Here is a 23,302-nt window from a genome sequence, read left to right on the forward strand (position 1 = left end):
TTAGAGAGGACCAGTAGTGCCTAATTTGAAGATATTGTAACAGATTTTTATTTGTCAAGTCCCATTGTTCCTTTACCCTATCAAATGTGTGAAAGGTATCAGTGTCAGTTTCCAACAGTTGCCCCAGTATCCTACACCCATTATCCCTCCAGGTAGTAAACGCCGTTCTGCCCATTCCCGGTGGGAACGCTTCATTACCCACTAGACTCACAAAGGGTGAAGCTTCCGGTGTCTTCTTTTGCTGACGTCTCCACCACCCCCAAGCTCTCCGCATAGGCCCTATTAGCTCCCTTCTACTAGCAATATTAATATCCCCGCTAGGGGACCCATGTATCAGATTGATAAATGACCAAGGCCTACTCCAAGATTCCATCCCCCCCTCTGGCAAGTACCGCTGCTGATCTATTATCCCTTCATAGATGAAGCGCATCAGCGCTGCTACATTATACATTCGAAGATCTGGGAGGCCTAATCCCCCTCTCTCCTTTTTTAAAGATAGTTTAACATAACTTATCCTGGCCCCTTTTCCTCTCCAGATAAAACTCCTGATGATGGACCGAAACAATCGTTCTTCTTTTCTTAACACCCATATAGGGGCTGCTTGCAAGGGATAGAGGATTTTTGGCAGAAGGATCATTTTTACCAATGCTATTCTACCTGTCAACGAGAGTGGCAGGTCTCTCCATTTGTCACAGAGTCGCTTAATATTTTCAATTTGGTCAACCACATTTTTTTTATAGAAAAGCTTTGTATCTGTGCTAAGGAAGACCCCCAGGTATCTCATCACTCCTTTAGCTGGTGTTATTGGTAACCCCTCCATCCCAGGGTCTCCCCCTATTCCCGACAATGAGAGTAGCTCCGATTTAGCACAATTCACTCTTAACCCTGACAAATCTCCAAACTCTCTTATTAGCTCCAGGGCTCTAGGCAGGTCTCTGGGGCCGTTCTCCAAATACAAAAGTATATCATCAGCAAATAAATTCAGCCGGAACTCCTTATTTCGTACTCGGAGTCCCCTTATCTGTGCCGCACTACGGATCTTAATGGCCAGTGGCTCAATTGCCAGCAGAAAGAGGAGCGGGGAAAGAGGGCATCCCTGCCTTGTACCCCTGCCCAGAGAAAACCTTTCAGTGAGCTTCCCATTAACCATCAAGCGGGCCAGAGGGCTACTATATAGGGCTCCAATCCAAGATACTACTGGACCCGATATTCCAAAGCGGCCCAAAGTTTCAAACAGATAAGGCCAAGATATACTATCAAAGGCTTTTTCCATGTCAAGCCCAACTATAACTTCTAGCCCCCCTTCTCCCCGAAACTTGTGGATGGCCATTAATGCTCGTATGATGTTCATAGAACCATGGCGGCCCGGCACGAAGCCTACCTGATCTTCGTGAATCAGCGTATGCAATACCTGGTTAAGGCGCCTTGCCAATATAGCTGCCAGGATTTTAACATCTTGGTTTAACAAAGATATTGGACGATATGAGCCCACCTGTTCCAGATCTTTACCGGGTTTTGGCAGTAACACTATATGGGCCACATTCTGTTGTATAGCTAATCCCTCCCCCACAATCCCATTAAACCAGGCCTCCAGTGGGGGTGCTACTAAGTCACTTAATATTCGGTAGTATTCGGGACCAAACCCATCCGGGCCTGGCGCTTTAGTGAGTTTTAGCGTTTTTATACCCAGCCGTATCTCTCTCTCTGTTATGGGCTCATTCAGGGAACTCACTTGGTCCCCTGTCAGTTGTGGTATCTGTAGCCCCCGAAAAAACTCTGCATGTTGGGTTGCATCATAATCCCGCTCCCTATAGAGGGAACTATAGTATTGAACAAATTGCTGCATAATCTGGGGTTCAGCGGTAAATACTTCCCCCCGAGCATTCTTAATGGTGGAGATTAATTGCCGCTTTCGTGGGGGCCTCACCAAGTTCGCTAGCAGCTTTCCAGCCTTATTGCCCCACTTAAACAGTTTGAAACGCTGGTAATATATATCCCTCTCGGCTCTCTTATGCAAAATTTCATCAATCTGTTTTTTAAGTTGGGCTAACTGCGCTTTGTGTGAGTCATTTATATTCCGTATATGTGCCCTCCTTATGTTATGATACTCCTGGGAAAGCCGCAATAAGTCTGCCTCCCTCTGTCTCTTTTTCCCCGCTACATATGCAATAATATGGCCCCTCATAACTGCTTTAGATGCCTCCCAGTACGTGCTGGCATTAACGTCTGGCGTGTTATTATGTGCCTGGTAGTCCAACCATTTAAGTCGCAAAAAATCTCTGAACTCCCTGTCCTGGTAAAGATAGGGGGAAAGCCGCCACATCCTCTCGCCCGGCTCCGCAGCAAAGGAAACCGCCACCTCAACCGCCAAATGGTCGCTAAGTACACTATCCACTATTTCTGCTTTCACAATTTTCGGGACTAAAGAAGGTGCCACCAGCAAATAGTCTAGTCTAGAATATACCTTATGTGGGTGCGAATAAAATGTATACTCCCCATCTTGAGGGTGCAGGAGTCGCCATATATCCTCCAACCCCAGTTGAGATGCCACAAAGGGGATTCCCCTATCCTCCCAATTCCTCACCCTGGGTTTTGTAGGTTTACAGTCATTAGTGGGGTCAGCTACTATATTAAAATCCCCTCCCATTACAATCTGATAGCCAGAATAAGTTGTTACTCTTGCCACAAGGTCAGAGAAAAATTTATGGGAGTATACATTGGGCCCATATATATTACAAAAAAGAAGTTGTTGTCCCCATAGTTCTCCCATAACCAGTACATATCTCCCCTCCTTGTCCTGAATCACCTTATGACAGTGAAATGGTATTTGTTTGTGTATTAAGATAGCCACCCCCCTCTGTCTGGAGTTGTATGCTGAGTATCCAATCTCTCCAACCCATCCCCTCTTTAGCTTTTGATGTTCTGAGGCTGTAAGGTGGGTTTCTTGGAGGTAGGCAATGTCGGCCTTTTCTTTTTTTAACCAAGAAAGAATTTTAGTTCGCTTGATGGGGGAATGCAAGCCATCCACATTAAGTGTTATAATTTTCAGACTACCCATACCCCCGACACAGGTGCCTAATAATCTGATTCACTATGTGACATACCTTGCCAGCCTCCCAGCAGAGCCCGCAAGGTCTTAATCTGTGTGTGCCAACCTCCCTCATGGGTTTCCTACACCTCTGCTGCCTCCACAGTTTATTCACCTTACTCCCCACATATCCCTGGTGACCCATGTGCCTCCCGTTCTCAATGATCAAAGTCCTTCTCCAACCCCCCACCCTCCCACCCCCCCACACATCCAATACATTCATACCCTTACTGCCATACAATTCCCCATCCCCCCTCCTCCTCCCTTGTCCCTCCCACCCCTCCACTTTCCCTTCCCCCTTATTATTTGTCCTCATCCTTCACCTACCCAATACAGCCCAAAGAGGACATATACCCCACCCCCCCGCCTCTCCCTGTTATCCTAATATGGATGCAAAACTAAATATTGTAAACATTAATACCTAGGAACTTTCTTTATGCAACTATTTTTGCTTCTCCATCTACTTTCAACAGTTATTATTTAAACAACATATACATATTATTAACCAGCACATGTGTTTTGCTGACAGATCTTCTCTGTCCCATACTGTCTGCCCACTGACTTCCTCTGTTCCAAACTCTCAAGCATAGGACAGTAAAATAATGCTTTACCCTTCAGTTCCAAATCCACAGTGTCCTGACGGAGCAGCACAGTAGCGCCCACTAGTCTCTGCCCCTGCGCTCTTATAATATCACGATCATTGAGTCATAGGTACTCCCTGTGAGCATCCACTTCTGCCACTCCGTCTACTTTCATTAGTTATTAATTAAGAAATAGAAGCTCAGTTTTATCTTCTCACGTTTAAATCTGGGTAATGTTCCACCATTCAGCTCCAGCTCCTCGATTCTCACAGTTGAATTCAATGATCTCCTTTCCCGCTCTCTCATATCCCTTCCACTCTCTGTTCCGGCTCGTGTTGGGCCCGATTTCTTGCTTGATTGTATGTCTCCAGGAAAGCCTGCGCCTCTGCCACCTCCGATAGTACCAGGACCTTGCCCTCATGCCAGATTCGTAGTTTAGCCGGGTATTGCAAGGCGAATTTTACCCCTCGCTTGTAAAGCGCGGAGCACGTGGGCGCCATGGCCTTCCGCAAGAGCGCCACTCTGGCAGAGTAGTCATTAAACAGTAGCAGTCTGTGCCCTTCATACTCGAGTGCTTCTCTTGTTCTGGACGCTTTCAAGATGCGTTCTTTCGCCTGCCAGCTCGTATAATGCGCTATTGCTGTGCGGGTTCTGGTGGTATTCTCCCCCCTCGGTCCAACTCGATGCGCCCTGTCGCAGCAGTAGGGGCCTCCCTGGACATCCAGCCCCAACCGCTCTGGAAGCCATTTGGCGAAAAATTCATAAAGGCTCTGATCTTTTACCGCCTCTGGTAAGCCTATGACCCGTAAGTTATTTCTACGAGAGCGGTTTTCCTGCTCCTCCACCCGCTCTCGCATGACTTCCATCTCCTTTTGCAAAGCAGCCATCTGCACAGCGGTACTCCGCGCCTCGTCCTCCCGCGCGGAGATTCGCTGTTCCACCTCGCTGATGCGAGCCGCGTGCGAGTCGAATTTTTCATTTATTTCGTCGACCGCCGACTGTAGCTTGTTCAGTTTATCTGCCAGGGCAGCGGATACCGATCGAGAGATCTCCTGGGTCCATTCTGGCAGGAGCGTTAAGGTTGCTGGTGGCTGGTGTTGTGAGTCCGCCATTTTAGGGACGCTGCTCTTCGGGATATTCGACGGCTTTTTTTGTGCTTTTGAGGGCATACCTTGGTTATCCACCCTGTTGCAGACTCCTAGTGGATCCTGCCTTATTCCCCAACACTTTCTTTCTGGTCAGAGCTATCCAGTTTTGCGCAAATTGCTGATATTAGCGGGTAGGGTGCGGAGCCTCTTTGTCTTGCTGCTGCTTAGGTAGCAGGCATCACGTGACCCCCTAGATCATTTATAAATATGATAAAAAGCAGCGGTCCCAGCACAGATTACTGGGGAACCCCACTATCTACCCTTCTCTATTGAGAATACTGACCATTTAACCCTACTCTCCGTTTTCTATCTTTTAACCAGTTTTTAATCCACAATAGAACACTACCTCCTATCTCATGACTCTCCAATTTCTTCTGGAGTCTTTCATGAAGTACTTTGTCAAACGCCTTTTGAAAATCCAGATACACAGTATCAACCAGCTCGACAGTTTCTCCAACTCGTCAGCTTTGAATACAATTTCTGGCACCGGTATCTCTCCCAAATCTTCCTCGGTGAAGATTGAAGCAAAGAATTCATTTAATCTCTCCACTATGGCTTTGTCTTCCCTGATTGCCCCTTTTACCCCCTTCTCTTCCATCTTCCAGCCTCTGCATCAGCTCTCAACCCCCATCTGCCCCTTGCCAGGGCTCAGACCCCTTCTCCAATCCCCATCCCCAGTCTGATAGCTCTGATCTCCCCTTCTCTCTTCCCCAGCTGTAGCATCTGCCCCCAGCATCAGACCACTTCTATCACTGCTTCTTCCACCTCATCCTCAGCCACCTTCTCCTAGTATCTAAATCAGGGACATTGCCAAGCCTCAGCCCCCAGTTCCAGCCCCATTATCCCAACTGCCCCTAGTTCCAATCCCAGCCCACTTCTCCCAGTGCCCCCTTTTCCAGCCCCATTATCCTATCAGTCCTTTTCAGGTCCTAGTTTCAGCTCCAGCCCTTTTCTTCCACCAGTCCCAAGTTTCAGCCCCAGCCCCTTTCTCTCCATCCCTTTTCAGCCCCCAGTCCTATTTTAGTCCCTGTTCAGCCTCCAGCCCCTACCCCTTTTTCAGCCCCTGCCTCCTTTTCAGCCCTCAGTTCCAGTCCTAGCCCCCTTATCCCGCCTACCCTCCCCTTTCAGCCCCCAGTCTGCTTCATCCACCTGCCCTGCATTAGTCCCCCTTTTCAGCTTCAGCCCCATTCTCCCACCTGCCCCAGCCATAGCCCCATTCTCCCACCTGCCCCCAGTTCGTCCCCATCTCCCATCTGAGCCTCCTTTCAGCCTCCCAAGTTCCAGTCCTAGCCCCTATTTTAGATGCTAGTTCGAGCCTCAGGCTCAGCCCCCAATTCCCACCTGCCCACCCTCAGCTCTCTCGATAGCCCCCTTCTCGTTTCTGCCACCTGGCGCCCTGCATTTTTAAAATCTTTGAATCGGCAGCACAGCACCAGCGTCTGCGAAAGAAGCAAGTTGCCTCGAACCTTCCCTTATTGTCCTGCCCTCGCAGAAATAGGAAGTTACACGAGGGGTGGGATAAAGTGAGGGAAGGCCCGAGGCAACCTGTTTCTATCACAGACGCTGGCGCTGCACTGCCAATTCAAAGATTTTAAAATGCAGGGCAGCAGAAACGAGAAGGGGGCTGTTTAGGGAGCTGAGGGTAGGCAGGTGGGGACTGGGGGGACTGCTGCTGGGCCTTTATCTCCCAGTCCTCTGGGTCTCCGCTTCTCTGCTGGTGCTGCAGAACCAGTTCCTGCATGCTCCGATTATTTGCTTAAAGTCTGGCTCCAATTCATTTCTCTTAGCGCATCTTCAGTGGAGTCCAATACGGTTCTTTACTGTCCAGGTCCTGTTTTTCCTGCCTGGCTCAAGGTCTGGTCTCTGCAGGCTGAACTAGCAGCTGAGAAGAGAGCAGTAAGCATGGCTTGTGGCGCCCTCCTGCCATGCCTACCATACTTACCACATTGTGCCAGCCCGGAGAACAAGGACATTACAGTGGCAAAAAAGCTTTTGCAATATATGCTTCCAGTATGGGGGGCACCCCTCCATTTTTCAGATGACAATGGGCTTCACTTTGTAGGTGGAGTACTACAGCACATCACTAAGGCTTTGGGGGATAAAACAGCATTTTCACATTTCTCATCACCCACAGAATGCCGGGAATGTGGCGCGCATAAATTACCTTATAAAAAATTCATTGGCAAAGGTTGTGCAAGAGACAGGACTACTGAAGTGAGTACAGGCCCTTCCTTATGCCTTGATGGTACTCAGGAACCAGATACCTAGAAAAACAGGGTTGACACCTTATGAGATAGTTACAGGTAGGCCCATGAGAGCCTTTTCGGTAAATATAGGGAATCTAGGTTTAAATTTGTTAAAAGGAGATGTGTTGCAGTATTGTCAGGCCGAAATCCATGCTGTGCAGTCTTACCATTCCCAGGTGCGAGAGGCATTGCCAGAAAAACCAAACCAGAAGGACCTATGCACAACTTGAGGTCTGGAGACTGGGTGTCTGTGAGAGTATATGTGAGAAACATCTGTTTATCACCAAGGTGGGATGGCCCTTTTCAAGCGCTGTTGACAACACAGCCGTAAAGTGTGAAGGCAGGCCAGCCTGGACACAGACATCTCACTGCAGGGCAGCCAGACTACCTACAACAACCAATTTTTGGATTGTTGGTCAAGGAGATGGGTTATTATTTCACTGTTGCTGGTGTACGTTATAACTAAGGTTTACCACCCCTATTAGATTGAAATAGGAATAATAGTCTGCCCTTCCTTCTTCTTAGACATATATTTTATGATGCAAAACAAGCCTAACAGCACCCAGGAGTGCATTTTTCCTTTTCTGCTTCCCTGTTGTCCTTTCACTGGATTATTAAGCTTGCTGACGCACTGCATGAAATTTTGAATTTATCCGACTACTGGTTATGTGTTCATGGACCACCATCCCACACAGGTATTCGTCTGATCAGTGTGCTTTTAAAAGCCTGTGAGATAGCGGGAAGGATACCTGCATGGGATCCAAAGAAACTGTCCAGTGTTAATGTAACAGAGTGAGGTCCTGAACAGTACCCATGATTATCTATCTTCCGGGTTGGTCACACTTACCAAAAACGCTGCTTATTGTGTGCAAGCCAATGGGCCAATTTTCTTAGGAAATAGTACCAATTATGTGGACCAGTGAGCTGAGTATCATTGGGTACATTGGAATGGAACTACAATAGCTAGATAGTGTATTATTGGATCTATCCTAGGAGTGGAAATACTGTAACTCATGAGATATTAGATAAGGAAGTACATGAAGAACATAGATAATGCACACTTATAAGAGGATGGGATTATACAAGGCGTGGTTATCATAATCCATTGGGAATTTATGAACCCCCTATTCCCAACTGGTATTTCTCTAAAGGCCTCGAAGCCAGATAATGTGGTAAAGGCGGTTAGTTTAGTGGGGTTTAAAAAAGGTCTGGACAGCTTCCTAAAGGAAAAGTCCATAGACCATTATTAAAATGGACTTGGGGAAAATCCACTGCTTATTTTTGGGATAAGCATCATAAAATGTTTTGTACTTTTTTGGGATCTTGCCAGGTATTTGTGACCTGGATTGGCCACTGTTGGAAACAGGATGCTGGGCTTGATGGGCCTTTGGTCTGTCCCAGTGTGGCAGTACTTTTGTACTTAAGCATTGGCAGGGCATTACTTTGTGTGTGGTAATAAGGCCTACACACAGTTACCTCCAAATTGGGGTGAGATATGTTATTTGAGCTCTTTACTTCCTCCCATATCCCTTCATCAGGAATTCCATAGCCTGGCACCAGGAGCCACCCCTTCTCTTCCTCTCCCGATTCAGAAGCAACGGGATCTGGAAGAAGCACATAAGCTGATCAACACCATGGAAGCCTTTGAAAGGGACCTGGTCATCAGAGTCTCTGCTGGCTCTAATACCCTTTGGAAACACTGCTGTTCTATCAGGTGATAAACTGTCTAAAGACATTGGTGCCTTCGCATTGGTGTCAGCAGCCCAAGGTGGAGTTTGTGGAGGGGTGAATGACAACGTGCTGTGTGTACAGTGATGACAACTACCATGCTTTCAGTTCAGTTTCACTTTGATTTCCGTAGTGGACTGTTGCTTTTTGCAGCAATTAATGCATGTGTAGAGTTTGAGAGGTTTGGTTGGAGTTCTTTTTAAAAAACCCTTTGTATAGTTTGATATTTATAAATGTTGTAAAAATTTTATAATATTGTTATTTATTATATCTTTATATACATATAAATATTTTCTGCATTATTTTTGGAGGTATGTTACATATTGGTTTTAGTTCCTTTACATCTTTGGTGATTTCTTGACTTTTGTTTAAAAGACGCTACTCCCTGAGTGGTTTATAGCTGAGCAATCAAGCAGAGTAGGTGTTTGTGCACACTTGCCAGCTCTGGATTTATCCCATGTTTTCAGTTCAGTTTCACTTTGCTTTCTATAGTGGACTGTTGATAGTTAGTTCTTTGTAGCAAGTAATGGTTCCTTAAGGTAAGTGTAGAGATTGAGAGCTTTATGTATATAGCCTGTTTGTGTTATGCTAGCACTCTGTTTATTTATTAAATAAGATAACAGCTATGGTGATTTATTATTATTATTAAAGGAAGATTTAACTTTTAATATATAAAAATTTAAGTCTCCAAGTAGCATATGGAAAGTTTTTTTTTTTTTTTCTCTCACTTTTCGCAATTTGTTTGCAGTGTCCTCATCTTGACTGAGGAAAGCACCCTGCTGGTTTTTTACGTTTCAATCTCATGTCCTGCTTGGACTATTGTGAGTTATCTGTGTTTTTATTATTTTGATTATGTATGTTTTCAAGTAACATTATAGTAATAGACTTCTCATATTAAGGTATTCATCCAACATATATGCCATTCCTTTCTGAAAGAGATAACTGATAACAAATGACATTTTAAATAAGTACTGCCATAGAATCTTTTCTGTGTGGCCGTTGTCTTGTTGAATCATATGATTTATTTTGGTCCTTTTAATATTTTATTTTACCTTTTTTGTATATATATAATTATAATTGACATTTTAAATGTATTATAAATATATATCGCCATATATATATATTTTTTTTTGTGAATTTTGAGTGATAAAATTGTATGAGGTATTTTGTTATAATTGTTGTGAGTCTGATTCTTTATATATGTAAGTATAAAGAGTAGTTACTTACCTGTAACAGGTGTTCTCCGAAGACAGCAGGCTGCATATTCTCACAAGTGGGTGACGCCACGTCGGCCCCGGAGGATTTTAAAGCAAAATCTCAAAATCTCTTTACGGCGTTCCGTCGCGCGAGCGATCGTACTGCGCATGTGCGCACACCTATTCCCGCTCGCCGAGCGGACACGCCCCTCAGTTATATCCAAAAGATGGAGGAGACAACTCCAAAAGGGGAAGGTGGGAGGGTTTGTGAGAATATGCAGCCTGCTGTCTTCGGAGAACACCTGTTACAGGTAAGTAACTACTCTTTCTCCAAAGACAAGCAGGCTGATATTCTCACAAGTGGGGTATCCCAAGCTTTCAGGCTTACACAACAAACAGTGGTCAATAGAGTCTCGCAACGGCGAGGCCAGAATAAAAATTGACCTGAAAAGAAGAAACATCTAAATGAGTGTAGCCTGGAACAGAACAAACATGGGCTTAGGAGGGTTGGAGTTGGATTCTAAACCCCAAAGAAGTTCTGCAGCCCCGACTGCCCAAAACCGACTGACGCGTCGGCTATTCTGCTGAAGGCAGTAGTGAGATGTGAATGTGTGGACTGATGACCACGCCGCAGCTTTGCAGATCCCTTCAATAGTGACTGATTTTAGATTAGTCACCGATTCAGCCATGGCTCTAATTTTGTGAGCCGTGACATGGCCCTCTAGAGTCAGTCCAGCTTGGACAAAAATGAAGGAGATGCAATCTGCCAGTTAAGAAGAAATGATGCAGTTTCCGACAGCAACTGGCATTAAAAGAAATAAACAACTGGGCGGACCTTCCAAGGGAGCTCGTCTGCTCCACGCAAAAAGTGCGCAGCTTGCTTTCGCCAGGGCTTGTAAGATGAGGGAGAAAGCATGTTGGCAAGACAATTGACTGGATCAGATGGTACTCTGATACCAGCGCCAGTAAGAACCTTGGCTGCATGCGGAGAACTACTCTGTTAAGATGAGAAGTAAGGTAAGGAGCTTGAGCTACTAGAGTCTGAAGCTCACCGACCTTTCGAGTTGAAGGAACAGCCACCAAGGAAAATGACCTTCCAGGTCCAATACTTCAGATGACAGGAATCCAGTGGCCCGAATTGAGCTTGCAGCAGCTGGATGAAAACGACATTGAGACCCCAAGATACTGAATAAGGAGTGATAGGGGCTCTGACCGAAGCATAAGAGCCAACTGTAAAAATTATTGGGGGTGCTAAGCCCAACAGAAATAATCCCCCCTAGACACATACAAGGAATTCTCTCAATACTGTGGGAGAAGTAAACGTCATGAAGTGGACAGCTAAAGGCTGACCTTTTACACGTTGATGATAAGCTCTTATTGCACGAAGATGAATACTGACCGAGTTGGTCTTGAGACCAGATTCAGACAGGTGTAGAAAGAACTCAAGCAAGGTCTGTATAAGACTAGAGGCAGGATCTAGGGCCTCGCTGTCACACCAGATGGCAAACCTCTTCCATGAAAAGAATAACACCTCTTTGTGAAATCTTTTCTGGAAGCAGGCAAGAGTCGGGAGACACTCTTCTGGAAAAGTCAACGAAACCTACACTCTCAACATCCAGACCGTGTGAGCCATAGATTGGAGGTTGGGATGTAGAAGTGCCCCCTCGTTCTGCGTAATGAGAGCTGGAAAACATTCCAACTCCAGAAGAAGAGGGAATCGTATCTGACGTAGCTAGAAAGGAGCAATCAGAATCATGGCTCCACAATCTTGCTTGAGAATCAGCAAAGTCTTTTCCACCAGATGTATGGTAGGATACGCATACAGAAAACTTGTCCCCCCAAAGAAGGAGAAAGGCATCCGATGGTAGTCTGCCGTGAACCTGCAGCCTGGAACAGAACTGAGGGACTTTGTGATTGAACTAAGTTGCTCAGCCTGTCGGCCAGACTGCTGTTTACGCCAATTAGATAAATGGCTTGGAGAAAACAAGCCGCGTTGGCGAGCCCACCGCTACATCTGCATGGCATCTTGACTTAGAGGACAAGATCCAGTACTCCTTTGTTATCGAGTACATCACAACCCGATTGTGTGGTTGATTAAAATAATTAGGTTGGATAGCCAGGAGGGATGCAACCTTCGTCAGCAGCTTTTGACTGAGTAAGGTGGACTGGACACCTCAGAATCAAAATGGAGAGAATTAACCACCTCTGAGGGGAATTCCGAAGACTGGCGAACAGTTGGGTTACATCCTCTAGATGTGCAAAAGTGTCAAGGGAGTGACGTGAACTGTGGAAGCCATGTGTCTAGAAGTCTCAATATTACTGTGCTGTAATCTGTTGAGACGGGCAATCAACGTGTTAAGGGAACACTTGCACTCCCAGTCCATGAAGATACGCTGCAACAACAGCTAGGCACTAGGAAAAACATACTCTGGACGCAAAGTGAGTAGAAGTATCTTGTAAGTCCAGAGAGCATAACCATTCGTTTTCCTGAAGTATGGGAAGAAGGATGCCCAGGGAAATCATCCTGAACGAAATCTGTTGAGGCCCCTTATGTCTATGATGGGACGGAACCCACAAGGAAGGACCTGGGATAGAAACTCAATCCTTCTTACCCTTGTGGAACAGGCTCGACTGCATTGGTACTGAGAAAGGCAGAGAGTTCCTCTGCAAGTACTCACTGTTGATGGAAGCTAAAGGATTAAACTTCCAATGAACAATGTAGAGGGTTTGATTCCAGATTGAGAATGTATCCTAACCGGACTATTTGAAAAAAACCCCCGGTTGGAGGATATAGAAGTCACCTGTGGTGGAGAAAATTTGAACTTCCCCCCGACAGGCAGATTGGCCGGTACGGACATTTGTTGTTGTTTTTTTTTTTTTTTATATATAGTGGCTATGCTGAATTGGAGCCACTCCAAAACCCCTCTCTGGTTCCTGCGGAATAGCTGCAGGAGCCTGATTAGGTGCACGCCGCTGACTAGAACGAGCGTGCTGATCTCTTTAAAGAAGTTCCGAGATGAGGAAGTGTATGCACAGCATATCAACAATTTTCTGCTGAGTCTCCTCCTCCAGGTGAGAGGCACACAGTCATGAGAGTCTGCGCATCACCATACCTAGAGCAGAAATCTAGGTGTTACAATACAAGTGATGAAAACGCCATTGGACAGGAACTTGCGACACTTGGAAAAAAGATGTAGCCTACTCCGGTGGGAATGCTCATAAAGATCTGGCAGGACTTGGTCTTGGACGCGATCATGCCAGCCTGGTACGCCATTCTCCAAAGGAGGCTAAGGATGTATGCTCTGGCCTCGGGGGCGCCGAAGCAAGTTCTTAGAACTGCTATCAGTTCTGAGTTGAAGATGGTAGTCCAGGACCTCGAGCATCTGGCATTGGGCTGATTGACAATCTCCATTGTAATGTGTCAAGACAAATAGAGAATCTAGAGGATTCTCAGCAGAGAAAACCCCATGACCTTCATGTTCATCAGATGAACCATCATTGAACTGAGCCAACTACTCAAACAGAGCAGCTCAGATGCAAACATTGACCAGTATAGAGCAACTGTCATACATACAATTCTACAGAACAGCTATGGAAAAATATGTTCTCCTGTAGCAAAATGGCTGTTCTTAACATGCATTTCTGGGCCTGGAAGCCAAGGTATGGAGGCGCGGTAAGTTCTACGAGCGAACACCCATACCAGAGGCAGCATCGGTGAAGGAGACCAGTTGAAAAGCTAGATGCCGCGGGAGGCGGTAGCATCCATGGCATCCAATGGTACCCATGGTCTCGAAGCCAAGGACAACATCTGGCAATGCAAGGGAATCGAAACCAGACTGCCAGATGACTTCCATAACAGAGATGTGACCGATGGTACTGACAGTACTCATGGCACCGACGGTGCCGATGATACACATGGTACCGATGACCCCCGGTACCAATGGAACCCATGGTACTTGGTACCGATGATAGTCATGATATCTGGTATCGATGGTACCCATGATACCCTAGTACCGAAGGGACCCTTGACATGTGGTACCGATGTACCCATGATATTCGGCACCAACAGCACCGACGGTACCTATGGTACACATGGTATCGACGGTGCTCAAGACACCTGGTACCAATGGCACCCATGGTACCGATGGTACCTGGTCATGATATTTGGTATCGACGGTACTCATGTACCGACGGTATCCATGATACCTATCCATGGTACCGACGATACCCGATACCGATGGTACTCGTGATACTCGGTACCGATGGGCGATGATACCTGTGATCGATGGTGCCCATGATATCTGATGCCGATGGTGATACCTGGTGCTGACGGTGCCCATGCACCGAAGACACTCGGCACCGATGGTACCCATGGTACCGATGATACCCGGTGCCGACGGAATCCATGGTACCGATGGTACCGGTACCGATGGGACCCATGGCACCGACCATGGTACCAATGTTCCCGGTACCGATACTCCTCGGTACCGACGCACCGGTGACATTCGGCACCGACGGCACCCATGGTACCGATGATACTCGGTACCGACGGCACCCATGGTACCGATGATACTCGGTACCGACGGTACCCATGACACCCGGTACCGATGATACTCAGCACCGACGGTACCCATGACACCCGGTACCGATGATACTCGGTACCGACGGTACCCATGACACCCGGTACCGATGATACTCGGTACCGACGGTACCCATGACACCCGGTACCGATGATACTCGGTACCGACGGTACCGATGATACCCGGTACCGATGCGGTGTATCGACGTCCAATGCCAGGATACCTCCATAATAGAGGGAGCAACGCTCTCGGCACCGACTGATGTCTGAAGCCCGAATACCTCCATAACAGAGGGAGCAAAGCTCTGGGCACCGATGGTACCGACACCCGCTGATGCGCCCGAATGACCTGCCAAGCAGGAGGCGCCGAGGCAGGTGGAGACCTACTCGATGCATAACTATACCCAGCGTGCATCGGTCTCTGTCGGACTCCAGAAACTCCTTTGGGCATCCCTGACAAGTAGCATAAGTCTCGTCTTTGAGACACTACTTGCGCTTCACAGGGAGATGATCCGGTCCTTTGGGCATCCCTGGCAGAGTAGAATACGTCTCGGTACTTTGAGACACTACTTGCGCTTCACAGGGAGATGATCCGGCCCAAGACACTTCCGCCGATGCGTCCGAATGACCTGCAGAGCAGGAGACGCCGAGACGGGTGGAGACTCACTTCAAAGGTTACACCACTGATATTGTGTCATCAGGCTGCCCATTCAGTGGCTGACCAGGGATGCACCTGCTTAGGTTCCTGGTTTTTCCTGTGACATACACCTTCACCACTTGTGAGGCTTAAAGACAGTAGTGTGCTGAAGCAGGCTCTCACAGCTCTCGAGAGCAATTTGTTTAAGTTTTAATAAATGGATCAAAAAATGTGGGCTTGTTTTATTTGCTGGCTAGAGAGAGCCCACAGATAACAATATACCAGCACCTTCAAGAAAAAAGAAAAAGAGAAGCTTATATGCTTCGTTGAGGCACAGCCCCTTGTGACTCTGGCAATTACTTAAATTTTTTCTTGCCTCAGGTACAAAAAATACCTGTATATATAAGCCACAATGAGCCTGCCATAAAAAGTACAAATGAAAAAATAAAAAAGAGATTTACTCCGAAGACCTGAAGAAAACACGAAGCCCTAACGAACTCCGTGTCTCCTCAGACGCGGAAAAAGAAAAACTGAGGGGCGTGTCCGCTCGGCGAGCGGGAATAGGTGTGCGCACATGCGCAGTACGATCGCTCGCGCGACGGAACGCCGTAAAGAGATTTTGAGATTTTGCTTTAAAATCCTCCGGGGCCGACGTGGCGTCACCCACTTGTGAGAATATCAGCCTGCTTGTCTTTGGAGAAATGATATTTCATTATGCTAATTATTGTTTGGACTATTGTTTTTATGCTATCTAAATCAGTTATCTCTATTTCAGACAATTATCATATGCATAACAGAGAATTTATGGTTATGTCTTATTTGTGTTATTTAAATTTGTATGTTTGTAAACATAGGTTTATGCAAGTATTTATGTTTATTTCCTCGACGATATTTGATTTCTCCTTCCAAGTGTTTGATTGATTTTATATATCTGATATGGTTTATTTTTCATTATTAACGCTTTATGATATAGTATTATACAAATATATATGTTTTTAATTGTATTTGATTTTATTTGCTTTTGTAGAGCCCCTGACGCAGCCCTTGTGGGCGAAACACAGTCTGTGTCGGGCGAATCTCCGAAAATAAAGTTTTGAACCATATCACTGATTGATCTGCTTTGTTTGTCTCCACGTTGGATTTTGCGGATCGCTTGCCATCTTGTTTCTTAAGATACAGATCAGGGCAGGGGTCTTACAGGAGTGGTGGGGTTAATGAGTAGGTGCAGGTTCATAAGAGTCGGCTATGGGCTTTTTGTACTATTTGGTATGTTTTGGGGATGGGGAAGATCGTTTATATTGTTAATCCATGGTATCATATTTTGCTAAACACGTAACACGTTCATGGCTACCTGTTGTATGAATCCGAGTTCTTTCTAATAAAAGGAATTTAACTAAAAGGGTGCATATAGGGATAATTCTATAACTGGGCACTCAGAGTGTGTCTGGTAGGAGCCTGTTCTATAATGGAACGTAGGTGCTCTTATCCTTTATAGAATACCATGTAACAGGTGAAATATGTGCCTATAACTTAGACATGAGCACTTAAGGCAGCCACAGAGCTGGTGGAACTGGTCACATCTAAATACTAGAGATATAAGTCCCACCTAGACTATGCCTTTGTATACACTCATGAGTGAAATACATGTTCTGTAATATGTAAGACATTTATTTTTATTTTATTTGTATCCCACATTTTCACACCTATTTGTAGGCTCAATGTGGCTTACATAGTACCGGAGCGGCGTTTGCAGACTCCGGTATGATTGCACTTACAGAATAGCGCAGATTTTTGCCATTATTCTAATGATTTAGGGGATAGGATTTGATATACCACCTATCTGTGGTCACAATCAAAGTGGTTTACATATTATATACAGTTTTCTACCTATATAATCTGCATGCAACTGTAAATGCTTTATAGAAAATACCCTTGTAGTGCCATTTCGCATGTAGAGGGAGGGTTGGGAACTATTCACATTCTTTTAGCCAGGAAAAGTATCAGCACAAGTGCAAGTATATGTTTCCAGGGATAATTTTCAAAGTGAAAGTAACCACCTACCGTGTTGTGAAAACTACGTATTCGTTGATGCAGACGGTTATAAACTTACTTCCTTCAGTAAAAAAAACATTAGGACAGCAATTTACATGTGGAACGGCATTTTGGACAGGACATCCATCTATTTTAGAGAAGGATCTGCCAACATACAGCCTGTTCTAAAATACATGAGAAATGGATGTCCAAGTAGTGCCAACATCCAGAATGAACATCCATTTTACAAACTAAAACATCCAAACTACAAACAGGGCAAAGAAGAGATGTAGATGTCCATGTGGACAAGCCAAACAGAAAGGGTGATCAGCATACATAGAAAGTACCCAAACAAAAAAAGCAATACTGGGCCTTCAAGACTGAGACAACAGGAGTATTTTAATGATAAATGACCCGACACGGGCCGTGTTTCGAGCCTCGGGGGTCGAATTTCAGATGTGTGTAAATTTGTGTCTATCCAATGCCTCCGAAAAAGAGTGATGGAAAAATCTTTAAAACCAAATGAGGCTGTCAAAAAGGACATTCGCATAAGATAAGGCTAACGCAGGAGTTCTCCTATACCGCGGCTGTCCTTTTTGACGGCCTCACTTGGTTTTAAAGATTTTTCCATCACTCTTTTCGGAGGCATTGGATAGACTCAATTGTAACATTATTCACATCTGAAATTCGACCTCTGAAGCAGGCGTTGTTTAACGCCGAAACATGGCCCGTGTCGGGTCATTTATCAATAAAATACTGCTGTTGTCTCAGTCTTGAAGGCCCAGTATTGCTTTTTTTGTTTGATGTCCATGTGGAAGAATATGCTAATGGTTAGAACTGCTGAGTAAGAACCAGGGCAGAGAACCAGACGTTGCCAGTTCAAATACCAGTATAGGTCTTTTGTAATTTTGTTTTTCAGTGAACCCCCCAGGGACAGAAAAATATATCTCCTGTGACTTCTCTTACTCCCTTCACTGCAGAACTGCTCAATCAGAGCATCCTTTCTGTAACCTGGATGTGCTTAGTTCCAGGTCTAAATACAGACGTCTGTCTTTTTGGACATGGGCGCCCCTTCCCCTTCTGCAATCAGAATGTGATGTCCATCTTTTGGCTCCTCCCTGGTCTTGCCCCAAACAAGTCCAGACCACGTCCACTTATCATATGGACATATTGAAGTTTTAAGCGTTCATATCCTGGGGCTTTATGGACATCCATGCAATATGGATGTCTAAATGCCAGTTTTCAGATGTCCAAAACACAAATAGAGCTTCTAAAATCACCATATACAGACAAGTAGGTGCTGAGAAAACATAATAGCACTTAGATGTTGCTAGGGTGAAGGAAGGGTGAGAGTGGCACATATGTGTATCTTCTAAAATACAAGCATACACACCTTCTTATGCATATTTATACACGGTCACTCCTACCTCAGGGTACGTATAACATATGTGGCATATATGACCTATATAAACAGGCTCAACATATGTGCCTATGAGCCCTGACAATCTAAGTGCCCTGGTAGAAAATTACATTTTGGGGCTGCCCTTCTATTTCAGTTTGTTTCTGATATTAAATATAAAAGGTTTTCTGCTGCACGTCTAGTATTTCAATGAGACAATAATAACTGTGGACATTTAAAATGAAGTATTTATTAAATCAAACTGTTATTGTTAACAGTTTACATAAGTTACACAGCATATTTAAGTCAGAAGTTTTCACATGGAAAAAAAGTTAATTCTTGTATGCAGGCAAAATGGTACCGCACAACATGTACTTCAGGAAAAGAGCCTGCACATTCAAAGGAGGCCATAATTATATATATATATAAAAAAAAAACCTCACAAAAAATGAAACAAACAAAAAAAACCCAATAAAAACAAGGCTCCTTCTTTCCCTTAGAAACTTCAGCACTGAACCCTACACAAACCATTTTAGGGGACAGTGTTTATCGAGGCAGTGATCTTTGATAACTAAGCAAAAACAGAATAAGGTTCACATACAGCTGCCTTTGAATTTCAATTTCCTTAATTAATTTAAATCTCACAAAGTGCATATTGTAAATATGTGATAAAAACCCTCCCTCAGTTTGCTACTCATGCTTAATACTCTTCCAGAGAAAATGAACAAAAAAAGCCACTGGAAAATGCTTAGCTTTGTTTTCCCTGATGTGCTAGCTTGTCATCTTGTAAACGTAGAAAAGCAAGGATTACTCAGGTCGTGTAAAGGGAAAGAGAACAAGACTCTAGAGGAACCATCAAGCACCACAATGAACATCAGCATTCAGGGGGTTTCGTAGTGTACACGGCATGTATGCAGCCTACTCCAACCACTCCACTTCATCAAACTCCGAATCATCTTCAGAATCGCTGTACTCCACAGCGATGCGGCGGGATAGGATGGTGGCCACGTCATTCTCGATGCGTTCATGCTTAGCTTCCTGTTCACGTTGCTCCTCCACCTTCCGAAGCTGGATACCTAGAACACAGCCAGAAAACAATGCAAGTGCTTTATACCTGATATCATGGACCTGTTTTCCATTAGGTGAACTGGCTAAGTAATGGGCAGATGATCGAAAGCCTTGTGCTGTTCCAAACAGTGCTCTAAAAATAGAGGTGGAACAGCGTGGGGCTTTACCGCCCCTATGATCAAAGATAATAACATGCAAATTTAAGCACGCTATTCTCTCTGATCATAGGCTAGAAGTGTGGGAGAATTTTGCCTGAGCATGCACAATCCTCCCGCACTTGTTTGACAGGTCTGGGCTGTCAAAAGCCCAGACCTGTCAAACACAGGGGCTGGAGGTCTATGGGACCACCAGACCTCAACTACCCCCACCCTGAGCCAAGCGAAACGGTGGCGGGAGGCCCAGCGGACCTCCTGTCCCCCTGACACACGTTTCGGGTGCTGGAGGACCAGTGGGTCTCTAGCCCCCCTACCCCCCCCCAGCATCCCCTCAAATGTACCTGGTGGCCCAGTGTGCCACGGGTCAATCCTCCCCTCCCAACTGATGGTCTAGCGGCTCCTTCCCCACCTCCCTGCCTTCGTTGGAGGATGAAGATGGCCTCCCTCCTCTTCCATCGGTGCTGCCTTGAATATGCTGGCACCCAGCCCTGTGCATCCTTGGATACGCTGGGTGGGGCTTCACACCATATAAGGGGCATTTGAGGGGATGCTAGGTGGGGTTAGGGAGGCTGGAGACCCACCGGATCTCCAGCCCCCCCTGAACCTGTGTGTGTGTTGGGGGGGGGGGGGACCACACCTCCAGCCCCGTGTTGGTGTGGGAGGGTGGGTGGGTCAGGGGCTGCTGCATTGGGGGGAATGGGGGGGCATGCTAGCATGCAAATGCATGCTGGACAGGGCTCACCACTCCTCCCCAATGGTCTGCAAACCCTAAAGCCAGCTCCGAGCTGGTGTAGGGTTTGGCGCGGTGCAAGCTGATCATTGGAGAGGAATACATTTAGCATGCATTTGCATGCTACTTGCGCTAAGAGCCCTGTTCTGCATGCATTTGTATGCTAATTGCGTTCAGAGCCCATGAGCACGTTTCACATGCTCGGGTGCTCTGATCGTGGGGCAGTAGCAAACGCAGACGCTAGTATGGCGTTAACAGCCTCTAGCGCCTGCGTTTGCTTCTGATCATCGACCCATTAACTCTCTGAAGTTTATCTGATGAAGTTTATCCTGAGTAGATCAGAGACCCTGAGTGTGGATTATATTTACATGAGCTCCCCATCCCAGGTTGGATACATTTGTAATTAGTTTCATTTGAACTGGAAGAATTTGAAAGGGAACACCTTTTGCTAGATTGAATTGGACCATTCACCAGGACAGTGATACGATGCAGACTCCCTGTGGCATGTATCCACTGGTTTGATAAGGTCCATTGAGCTTGCTTCAAATTGAGGTATGGTATCACATGAAATATGGAGGAAGCATTCTCAATATCTGCCATGCTGATACCTACTGACTCTGGTGTACTTCAGGAACTACTGACATGAATGCTGGAATCTGCTGCTGTGGCAGAAATGCATATATGCCCAAGTCATGTCTAGCAGGGCTCCTATGAATTCCAATTTCTGTATCAGGCATAACTGTGATTTGGGGTAGTTTATGACAAAAGCTGGTAGCTCTAGAATCCGACTAGTCATGCACATTGATTCTTTTGCACCTTCCTCGGATGTGCTCTTGGTGAAGTCAATTGTCCAAAAGGGGAAACATATGCACCCTTGGTCTGCATAGAGATGCAGTGATGACTGCTAGGCATTTTGTAAAAGCTCTTGGTGCCGACTCAAGGCCAAATGGTAGTATGCTGTACTGAAAATGATGTTTCCCTACTACAAATCTCAGATACTTCTCATGACATGGATGTATCTGTATGTGGTTACAAGCATCCTTTAAGTTCAGAGAGCATAACCAATCTCCTTCCTGCATGAGGGTGCCTAAGGAAACTATCCTGAACTTAGAACTAGGATGGGTTGAAATTCTTCCATCTTTTTTGAGGAATGTGTTTCCTTGCTTGGAAAAAAATTCAGCACCCATCTACTGATAGGCTGTCCTGGATAGTTACAGAGATTGAGCTTATGTGCTACTGGAGGCGGAGCCAGTCAAAAGCTCATACCTGGTTTTGACTGGGTTGCTGGCTGGGAGTTTTGGAACCTTTGCTGTCTTGGATGAGTGTGAGGTTCTTGAGCTTTTTGGGAAGATTGAGAAGGCAAAGGATATCTATGCCTTTGAGAGTACTAAGATCTTCATTGACCCCGCTAAAATACCTCCTGGAAGAGTAGGCCTGGAGATGGTCTTGAAGTGTGCCTAAGTGTTGCTCAATAAGAGTAGCAGATTCTTGCAACTTCTCTCTGAAGAGATTTTCTCCAAGGCATGGAACATCATCTAGTTCCACCTACACTTCTGGCTTGAGTCTTGAGGCCCACAGCCATGCAAGTTCATCTGCCTTCTCCTGGGGGGGAGTGTCAGAAAACTCGTCATGCTGTGCAGAATGTTCAACAAGTGCATGCTCATGAAGAGCTGGTACAAAGCTATGTGGGCTTTAAATACAGAATTTTGGTAAACAATTTTTATGCAAAGATTCTAAGGTCCTCTTCTCTTTCTTCATGAACATTGAGGAGTCAGTCTTTGTACTCTTGGCTCATTTGAGAGCAGATTCGACCATCATGGAATGGTGAGGAAGGTGCAGCTTCTCAAATCCTAGAGCCTTTTGGACTCTATGCATAGTCAACCACTTTGTTCACCTGCTGTACAGAAGGCGGGGGTATCCAACATCTGCATTTGGCTCAGGATTCCATGAATGGGAACTGAGAGGGACTTAGCCATCTCCCTGAAAAAAACATTGAATGAGAGTTGCTCGAGGGAGATTTACGTTTCTCATGTGGGGGCAAGGCTCGAAGAGAGACAAGTGGACCCCTCCTCTGAGAAGCTGTCCCTTCCTCAAACACCCAGAGACTTGGGTTCATAAAAGTACTCTGCAGGAGAGGCTTGATACCCTGCCTTCCTCAAATGAGCTGACATCCTGGTCAGGCCTGAGCGTGTGGCATTGAGGCATCGGGCTCTGTGAAAACCATGCTGGTGTTGATCTCCAGCCCACTAGGGGACAAGGCTTTCTTGGTGCACAGGAAGCCTTGTCCCCTAGTGGACTGGAGATCAAACACCAGCATGGTATTCACAGAGCCCAAAGCCATTTCAATACCTACATAAGTACTGTCATACTGGGATAGACCAAAGGTCCATCAAGCCCAGCATCCTGTTTCCATCAGTGGCCAATCCAAGTCACAAATACCCAGCAAGATCCCAAACAGGTACAAAACATTTTATGCTGCTTATCCCAGAAATAAGCAGTAAATTTTCCCCAAGCCCATTTTAATAATGGTCTAGGACTTTTCCTTTAGGAAGCCGTCCAAACCTATTTTAAACCTCAGTGTCAATGCATCGTTAATGGGTTTCAAGTATCAATGCACTGCCTTGAGCCTTGACAATGATACACTTGAAGCCATAGCTTCATGTCAGGCAAAGAAACGCTCTATACGATCTTCAAATTTCCTCATGAGCTGTTCCTC

General features: G+C 45.7%; 1 protein-coding gene across 2 annotated transcripts in view; it reads right to left on the reverse strand.

Annotated features, from left to right (window-relative positions):
* Positions 1–18,863: 18,863 nt before the first annotated feature.
* The window catches only part of WASF1 (WASP family member 1), a 576,737-nt gene continuing 572,298 nt past the window's right edge, over positions 18,864–23,302 (reverse strand). For both annotated transcript variants that reach the window (XM_030199198.1, XM_030199199.1), the window contains exon 9: positions 18,864–19,709. In XM_030199198.1, coding sequence (XP_030055058.1) covers positions 19,552–19,709 — 158 coding nt within the window. In that variant the 3' untranslated portion in view covers positions 18,864–19,551. The remainder of the gene's footprint in view (positions 19,710–23,302) is intronic.

Source organism: Microcaecilia unicolor, chromosome 3, assembly GCF_901765095.1.
Source record: "Microcaecilia unicolor chromosome 3, aMicUni1.1, whole genome shotgun sequence".
NCBI lineage: Eukaryota > Metazoa > Chordata > Amphibia > Gymnophiona > Siphonopidae > Microcaecilia > Microcaecilia unicolor.